The 10,531-nt window shown below is 30.2% G+C and overlaps 1 protein-coding gene across 1 annotated transcript in view; it reads right to left on the bottom strand.

The window, feature by feature from the left end:
- The window catches only part of LOC106692869 (uncharacterized), a gene marked incomplete in the record, with an annotated part of 196,086 nt that extends 186,732 nt beyond the window's left edge, over positions 1 to 9,354 (bottom strand). The window contains 1 exon segment of the mRNA XM_067044821.1: positions 9,222 to 9,354. Coding sequence (XP_066900922.1) covers positions 9,222 to 9,282 — 61 coding nt within the window.
- Positions 9,355 to 10,531: the final 1,177 nt, after the last annotated feature.

The following is a 10,531-nucleotide window of genomic DNA, read 5'->3' as shown; positions in this document are numbered from 1 at the left end:
TAACGATAAAAATAGTAATATTATAAATGGTTAATTTTGTTTCGTAGTGTGATGAATGATGAGTGGGAGTAAGACTTGTGTGCTCTTCTCTTTAAAGAACAGTAGCAATAAATGTGGGAGAGGGGTCTTTGACTAAGAGGGGACAACACTTCTCTACAATCACTCAAAGTTTTTATTTACAAAGGAAGCTTTGAAGAGGCTGAAAATGAAAGTTTTAAATTCGGGTCGTTTTAACTCCAGAAAAACCGAGTTTTACAGTAATTGATAATTCTATTTGTAACATACGCGCTAAAATTTTCATTTTATTTTAATTTTTGTCAATAAAAAATGCATATTCGTTATATTTTTTAAAAACAATCATTTTTTAGTTTATTAATATTATATTATAATTATTTATATTAAAAAATAATTAGACATTCGGACCACTTCATAAAATATTCAAAATATTATTACTCTAATCCGAAAAAAAATTATTTAACATCTAAAATTTATCAATGTTTCTTTGTTGCAGTAACCACATAAAGGGGTCACACACTTTCAGTTTTACCATGCAGTAACAACCCTGCAAAACTGAGTAAAACATATACAATGACCCATATTGAAGGTGTGTCTTGCAGGTGAGCAGGCTGTCGTAAGTTTTTATGTATTAAGTAGTATCGGATCGACATGAAATTTATACTTCAATTTAACGCTTTCATTTATACATACTTTTTAACAATACAATTTGAAGCTATAAATACAAAGTTGAAAAATTATTTATACATTAATCAGACCTTTACAGAAAATAATGTAAACATATTCCAGAAGATGGGAGAATAATTGAAAATTTTTTCTTGAATTCTTTCTATTAAGCAGAATCATGGTAACTTCGATCTTATGCCAGTGTATAATATACAGCTATGTAGATTTATAATTAATAAAACTTAATTCTTTTTTTTTTTTTAAATATTCACAGGTTTCTATATTAATGACAAGTGCAACGAATTGAAGGGGGATATTTTTTAGAATTAAACTGGAAATAAAGATACAAGAAACTTAATAATAAGGCGAAAAAATAAAGTAAATAGTAAAACAACAGTTTTCCGACAAAAATATATGTATATTAGTAATGTTTCCTTTGATAATGTAATTCACTTGCCTTGTTATTACCTTATTCTCTGCTCTGAGACAAAATTTAATCATGGTAACAAGGATGGAAGAAATCCTATCTAGAAACGATTTTTCTAAAAAAGACTATTACAGTAATGTATAGTGGTTGCAAGGGAAATCCATCAATAAACTTTAGGAGTAGAGGCGGAATAAATTATAAATAAATAATACCATTTAATTCACTTCTGAATATTTGTGTTGTTTTAAATGTTTAAAATCGGACCGCATTATAAAATTTGACAGAGTAGAATTCCAGAAAGTCCAGAGTTTTATAAAAGCGTGCTAAATTGCTTCAAATATAAATTAAAATAACGTAAAAAATACCAACTCAAATATGCAGGAAAAAAATAATTTTAAAATATTTCATTCACATGTAAATGTTTTACTTCCTCGCTATAGAAGAAAGGTAAGCTTTCTGTTCATGAAGTGTTAAAGCCACCTCAAATCAACAATGTATTTTTGTTGAAAAGCTTTAAAAGGACAAAAACAAGCTGGTTCGGATATAAACATTTATTTGATTAATCTGAACATTTGAAAACTTAAACTAAAATAAATAAATATGAATAAAACAATGAATACAAGTAAAAATAAAAAGGCTTTAGATAAACTAAAATTAGATAAATAAATTAATAAAACAAAAGAGACAAATTTACAAACAATATGTAATAAATACTGGTGGAGGAAAGATTGATCCACTCCTATAGGTCAGAGGAAGATATTTTGCTGGTCGAGATGTGTAGGTCATTGCTTTGTAGCTAAATACACCGCTACTTGCCATGGTCCAAGGTTGTTGTAGTGGCTCATAAACAGTCGAAATGTCCCAAAAGCCAACATGACCACACTGGTACTTATTAAGGGCAGTCAGGGTCTAGTTGTTTTAATGATTTATGCGAGCCGATTAATTAACAACTCATATTGCACTTAAAGGCCAGAAACGCTAAAAAGGTCTGGTTCCCGACTTTAATATCGACTAAAACACTCAAAAATGTTCAATAAATAACATCAACCGAACGCAGACAGGGCTGGTTACACACTGTCATGGCCACTAATTAGCCGAAACTAGATCAAAAATGAAAATGGTCGGCCCGTTGCTTGGCAATGTCTTAGCAACAGTTATCAACCCTTAGCAATTGTCTCTGTAACTTAATTATAACACAGAAATATAAATACATATTTCCATTTCAAATAACTAAATTCAATTAAAATAATATAAATAAAAATAAATGTAACAAAATTAAACACTAATACTAATTAAATACTATTTACATTTAAACACAAATTAAATATAAAATATGGCGTTAACATGTAGGAAACGATAAACATTCTTGTCCTTAGAATCGACAATTTCCACTCACGATATACGTTTTAGACACCAAGGAACAAATTTCACTCTCAAACCTTGAAATATCTTTGGTGCAATGCCAAAGTAACATATCTGAAAAGTTCTGAGAAAGTTGTGTTTGAATTATGGTTGGAGATATCAGGTAGCAGCTAATTTATAATCACGAGATAAATGGATAGATTTAGGAGAAAATGTTAAAATTCAACAAAACCTAAGGAAATAAAGTTTGGAGATACACCACTTTAGCATTAGACTAACGATAGACGTATTCATATAGGACCATGAAAACAATGAGGAAGCCAAACTCACCTATATACTTGGTAGACTTTAATTGTCATAAAACAGAAAATCATTTTCACCCTACGATTAGTAATAAAGGCAATATCTAATTATTAATATTAAACCAAAGGTTCGTAGCCGATACTGCCTACAGTCTTCGCCACAAAATATCTGCCGCAGAATCCAATCAAAACTGAATCCTCACACCAACTTTCGATTTAGCCATTGGAGCCTTAAGCATTACAAGACCAACTCAGCCGTCGCTATCACTTCATATATATTAACCTAGTGCCGGTAACAACCTCCCTTACTTACACTAACTCAGATCGTTGACGAAGTTAAATGAAGGATAATCCCTCTAACATTTCTTAGAGAAACTTAACAAAAGTCGCCGAATCAGAAGAAATCTTTCTAAATATTTCACAGATGCGGGTGCAGTATGAAATCTCATACATTTATTTACTCGGCACAATAATACAGATCCAGACCTACAGATGTACAATATCGTAGGATATTGTTAAGAGAAAGGAACCTTCTCCTGCCTATATTGCCGACTTTACTTCCGCTACCAGTTCGCAACGATACCTAATCATTACCTTGCAACTCATAGAGCGAAAGTGTTCCTACTTCCCCTTTCCTTTCCGCAGGTACGAGATTTTATCACTCTAGAATAAGATATGGGCATTGATTAACTATTTTAATTCATCTTTAATGAAATTCGATTAAACCATGAACGATAGCAACATCCACAAGTATTCACAGCCATTGAGGACCTCACTCAATTTAAACATTCGTTTTAAAAAACGAGGTGAAAATCATAAAGAATAATAATGGTCAATAAAAATAAACTAGTATACATTTTTCTAGTTAATAATTATAATAGTAAACATAACAATAATAATGGTCAATAGGAACGGATCAAGAGAAGGGGAGGCCCTTCAGGACTAAACATTTAATAAGTGCAATTTATAGACCAAATATTCAACATTTTGTTTTTAGAGTTGTATATGCCAATTTAGCATACATTTCTCTCTTTTCTCAGTCAATTGGTGATACACAAGGTAGTTTCCTGAGCCTTATCATGTACAAAAACTATACAGCTTACATCCCAACCCATCATAACACTGTCCTCACGACGTATAACGATGACAAGTATGCTTTAAATGAATAACGACCTGTCAACTCCATCCTAAATTCTCCGATCCCACGTCACTTGAAAAATAATGACAAAATTGTAGGATAAACCCCTTGGCCTTAAGCCTACGGAGTACTCTACAGTATTCTTTAATAGAATTCCACTTAACCCTGTTGAACAGGGGAAACTTCTAACTGAGACTAAATCTGAATAAACGACTAACTTGTAATCCTTACAAAAAACAGTAAAAAAGTGGAACTGCACATCGGGTCAAACTATTACAATACTTAGTAGACAAACGCTCTAAGCTTCCAACTATTTACAGAATACTGGTTTACACAACTATAATAAGGCTTATTTGGACTTACGGATTTGAAGCTTGGGGCTGAAATAAATGATTTTTTCTCGCTTACAATCCTAAATCCGTAGTAAAATCCTCAATGGTATATACTTCCGCACAAATAAAATTATCCATGAAGACCATTTGTCTCAATAGCCTACCTATCCACGCCAACAAATCTCGCAGCATTTTCAATCAACATCTGTCCTGGAATATTGTTAACCCAGTCGAAAATTGATTGCTTTCCTTAAACTTAACAAGATTCCTTCATTCTATTCCACCAAAGACCCGTCAGGTACTAGCCTAAATTACGGCTGCCTTGTGTTTGGTGGACTGTCTGGAAGGCACGAAATTAATGAATTGCTTCATTAAATTCATCTTCGGGGTTCCCATCCGCTCCCACGTCTCCAGTATACCGAGTTAAGAGTGACTTTACCTCGCCTACCGACTACTAATACTTCCTAGTTGTCGTGACTAAGGTTGGATAGTCCTCGAGGCGAACATCCAGAGGACACCCCTTTTTCATTTCATAAGCATTTTTTCCCGCCATATTTGAGATATTTCACACTAATTATGAACCTCTTTTTAAAAAAGACCCTTATCATTATTATTCCTCTTCCTTGGGCTATATGAAAACTAGAGGAAAACGATTTTTTTTTTTTTTTAAATTAGTAACAATTAGTTTTCTAGTAATTGTACTTGTAATGACAAAACATGAGAAAAATTAAACGGCTCAAAATCGGCGTTAAAGAATATCCGAAAACTACAAATAATAGGCGTATTATTCTATCTGTAAATTCTATCTAGTATTCTGTAAATAATAGATAAACTTTATTCCTCTGAATATTTAGACACGGAGGTCAGAACGGAGTGTCTAGGATGGTAACTTACAACGGGGCCTGAATCCCAAGAGCCCTCGATTCACCAAATTCAATTTTGTCTTTTAGAAGTATTTCTGAAAACTCAAAAATTATGGCTGGTTTTACCAGAAATTAAGGTTAGTGTACACAGTGTAAAGTAGTGAAATATAACTAAGGAAACATAACTAAAATAGATCATGACAAATGTACTTTTTTTTTTAATTTATATGTTTCATGATTCTTTAATAAATATAACAACGAAAACTTAGTTGTCCAAATAGTGGTTAAACATTTTTTCTCATTATTTAAATCATTTAAAACAATCTCCTTTCTATTATAAAATAAATAAGTTAATTAAAAAATTGCAAAATATACCTACTACTTAATATTATACTTGTTGAAACGAGCAAATGGAGTATGAATAATAAACCTTAAAAACAGATATAATTAACCTCAATAAGACGAGGATATGAAACGAAGCAAATAATGATATTACTATGAATAATTTTTAAAAAAAGTTATAAATTATTTAGGTATTTTTTAAATAATAAAATTATTCGTTAATTTAAATTTGACCTTTAGAAGTTATTGCGCAGTGCCTTCCATAACGTGTTAAATATTTATGATATTCATTAGATATAAATTTAGTAAAACCAAACAAACGAGAATATAGTTTACAAAATATTAATACATATAAAAAAATATTGTTAAAAAACAAAAGTTCTTCTCATATTGCAATTAAATATTAGGTCTACCTGAAGATTCTGTCCGTTTTTAGAGTAAAGGAAAGTAATAAATTTTGTAAGAAAAGAAACATGTGGGGGATATGGTAGATAATGGGGGAATATGGTTGATGTGTCAGAATTTTCAAGCTTAGCTCTGCGAGTTCCTGAACAGTCCCCAAAGCAGTATGTGGCGTGGCATTAGCATGATTCAGTGTGGCAGAGATAGACAAAAATTAGCTAAAGAAAAAACTACTGCACAGATATGACACCCATCTTAAATCTTTACACGCCAATCCTACGTTCCGAATATGGTCAGAAAAGGTTTGCAGAGCCGAATCAATTCTTTTAGTAAACTTTGAAGTTGTCTAAAAAGGAATTTGCTCTAACATGACCTTGACAGCATAGTTTTATTTTATTCAAAGAAATTGACAGAACTTTCCGGTTGATCTATTCTAAATAAGAGCTAATAACTGCGCTTGAAAAACAAAACATAAAACCAATGAAAATTAGAAAACTTGTAAGCAAATCAAAATGAAAAATGTTCATGCCATAAACTTAAATTTTTGTAGGAATTTTATAAAAGTTTAATTCCTATAAATCTTATTACTTCAATTTTCTATAATAACAGAAAAAATATCCATCTAGAAAACATAGAATCATTGATAACGAAGAACATAATTTAACGATTTGTGATATATCGGACGCGCTCCCCATCGAAGAAAATTTTCGGTAAAATGCACGTTAATGATCGTATCATTATTTTTAACAGAATAAAAGCAGGCTGAAATCAATAGATCAGTTTATCTTTTTATAATACCGGAGAAACTGGGTAAAACTGAAAGAATGCACAACTTAGCACATTTTCTTCATGCTAATTCATACAACATACTGATCAATCCAATTAGATAATATTAAAACGAAGAAAATGATGTACCAGCAATATCACTCGTCCCATACCGATCAAGGTAATTTGAAAGTAGAACCAAGAAATCCGTAAATAGAAGATTTATTATATAATATTAAATGAAATAATTGACAAATATAGATTAATTGGATTATATTATATTAGACATGGGCAGAATAGCTTACAATTTTTTTAATGATTAATGTGAGGGTGTGAAATTAAATTTAAGATTGACCTAGGTCATGGCCGCAACGTAGGATCTTTAAAATGAATTATTTAATAAAGAATATTGAAACTAAATGGATATATTTTGTCATAATTCATAATAAAGCCAGTCTCGAACAATAAATCAAAATAAAGGAAACTTATATTACTAGGCACATTACTGGCCCAAAACCGATTTCGCCATGGTCCAGGATGGGCATACGAGTGTGGGCCCGAACTTACCCAAAGTACGAATATATATATTTTTACGATTTCTTAAGACTGGTAATTATTTATGAGATAAATAAAAATTGTATCCTTGTAATAGTTTCAACACTTTTTATTATATCAATAGCCCAACGTTTCGGCCATTTCGCCCATCCTCATGGACAATCTCCAATATAAATTCTCACCTCACATCAAAATTTAAAAATTGTTTCGCAGGCTATTCTGCCCAGGTCATTAATTATAAGTCAAACACACCCTATTTTCTAAAAATTCATAAATATTTAAAACTTTTAATTTTCAATTTATCCATAGTATCACTACCATATAAACAAACTATTTACTTTCAAAGTGAGTGGAAGGTTATACATAGTTAAATTATAAGGTTTATAAATAGTTATAATTAATTATCGGGGCAGAATAACCTGCGAAACAATTTTTAAATTTTGATGTGAGGTGAGAATTTATATTGAAGATTGTCCTTGAGGATGGACGAAACGTTGGACTATTGATGTAATAAAAAGTGTTGAGACTATTACAAGGATACAATTTTGATTTATTTAATACTAATATATATATTTATACTTTTTGAACATGGGCTGCTTGACTACATACTGAGAAGAATGCATACGCCATCCATAATATAACCTTAATTATTAAAAAGGTGTGTGATTTTAATTTAATTACAATGATAAGAGATTTATATTACTAATAAACCTAACGGTCAAGAAACAAACATAAAACAAAACAATTATCGAGTCATTAATAAAATGAAAATTTGAAATTAAGTTAAAATAAAAATTATCGATTTTATTGCTTTCCGTAATTATCCTACACTAAAATTAAAATATCAAAATTAATTTTAATAAGTAGGTTGATTAGTTTGATTTTAAATTATTCACTGTCTATGAAAAAAATAATTCAAATACAAACACTTCAGTGAAGGCTATTAGTAAAACAAACAGAAAATTGATTTAAAATATGGGGGAACATGAAATGAATATTTCAATGCAATAAGGACTTTCCCGCCTTTTCAAACCTACTTCGTTACTGATTTTAGTGAGTAATAATTTAGCAATTTTTCTCAAAGCTGACGTTCAGTTTTTACGACTAAACTATTAATTTCATCAAATGTTTTGAATTTTATATATGTAAAATGAAGTATTAATATAGGCAATGTTGGTAATTGTACGAGCTGAACCGCCAAAGCCATTTCTTTTTTCACAACTGTCTACAGTAATTCAATTAGGGGCGAGTTCTCTTATAGGATATTGAATTATAAAATGTATACTAGAACTTATTTATAATTCGAGCCATTAATTTAATTCAATTTTCCGGCCTGAAGATCATTCAATATTCATAGAATTCAATGTTTCATAAATAAAATTCATTAAATTGTCAAACATTAGAAAATTAAAAAAAAAAAATTATGAAGGCATTTACACATAAATACCATGAACATACACATTAAGCATTGTATTTGTTACACCTTTAAATAAAATTATTAATACAGACGTTTATCTTCTAATAATTAATTACAAGCTTATTTTAATCATGTACATAAAAATATTAATGTAATTCTCTTCAAATAAAATGTTTTTATTGAAATGAAAAAAAATTAGTAAATAAATTGTTAAGGCTCAGTCAAAGTTGTGCAAAAATTAGTTGCGATATAACTACAGCTAAAATTGCTATGGAAAACATGTTTATTTAATAATGGTATTACTAATTTTTGAGCAGCACTGGGCTCAGTTTCAGTTACAGCAACAGATTAAAAAGACAGGAAGGGATTCTACTGAAAATAAAAAATTGAATTAAGAAATAAATTTATGAAACTTTACATAATCTTGAATATGTATTTTTTTTTTATGTATATGATATTTATTGTTAGTCGATAGCCACTAAATGTAGGAAAGTAAGTATAATAGACCTGTGCTCAGCTCAACATGATCTAATCCGATATTGTTTTGTTAGAATAAGGACATATTGGAATCAGCAACTAAATATCTAACATATTTATACTATGGGACATTTTAGTAATAATAATAAAAAACTAACCTTCGCCGAAAAGATACAAGTCTGGCGGTGAGTCAGTGATACTTTCCACCTCATGGTGCATCTCCGACGAGAGCCGGCGGCAGACTGACGAGCCGCCTCCACCACCACACGCTACTCCCACAGTGTCTCCCGCTCGTCTGGGCTACTGCCAGAGGAAATTAATAGTAAAAATAACACTTGGAGGATAGAGTGGGTGCAAAGAGATCTAATGTTAAACTTTACTTGCATGGAATGCTTCCGATCCTACTTCATGAAGGCGGATTAAGCCAGCGCTGGACCTGAAGTAAATCTTACCTATAGGACCTAGGATTTGGATGTTGAAAAAACTATAATGCTAAATACATACAACTCTTACAACTTCTTTCTATTAATTATAAAAACAATTAGAGAAAATACTAGACATTTTAAACTCTATATTCATCAGGGTGAGGTTATTAGACTACTTGGTCCATCATAAGCCTTTACTCATTGCATCCTTTAATATCGAAAACGAAAATTCACTACAATAGTCATTATCACAAAAATGTAAATTCATAAAAGTATTTCTAAATTAGGGGAAATACTATTCCAATGGATTTTAAATTCATACCCTTTAATTATTACATGAAAGCGAAAATAAATAAAAAAATCTATTCAATTAAATTTTAAAGTTGTACATATTAAGTAAAAAAAAATAAAGTTAATGTTAAAAAAAAAGGGTATTACGAAGAAAAAATAAAAACTTATTTAACATTGAATGGTACTTCATCTCTTAAACAAATTAATACTCACTAAATACTATTATTAATCAAATATATGCTGTTGATAAGTGATTGATAGTATTGTTAAAATAATTTGCCATCAAAAGGTATTTACATTTAAATTAATGAAAAAGTGACAAATATAGATTAATTTTGACTATATTATATTAGACAGGGCACAACAGCCAGCAACTATTTTAATGACTAATGTGGGGTTAGAAATCGAAATTAAAATTGACCTTAGTTGGTCAAAATATTGGAAATTTGAAGTTATTGATAAAGTTTAGAGTGTTACCAACGGGTAGTTTCTCTACATGCCTGTCTCACTCCATTCCAATCTTACTTTAAATTTACTTGTACAGAATGTACCAGTTGTAGAAATTTACCGATGAATAACATAAATTGAAAAATCTTCAAACCTTTGCAATATTACATCCGAAAATTAAAAAATAGATGGTGAATATTACGGCACAATAGATACTCGATGCCAAAGTAAAATTAAAATTACATGAGTATTTTACTTAAAACTGCATAAATAAGTGATATGAAATTATATATGTCAAAAAGTAA

The sequence above is a fragment of the Halyomorpha halys genome, unplaced genomic scaffold, assembly GCF_000696795.3.
Source record: "Halyomorpha halys isolate HHAL.00 unplaced genomic scaffold, Hhal_1.1 Scaffold74.1, whole genome shotgun sequence".
Classification (NCBI taxonomy): Eukaryota; Metazoa; Arthropoda; class Insecta; order Hemiptera; family Pentatomidae; genus Halyomorpha; species Halyomorpha halys.
Note: the sequence above shows the minus strand (reverse complement) of the source record. Positions and strands in the feature narration are given on the sequence as shown.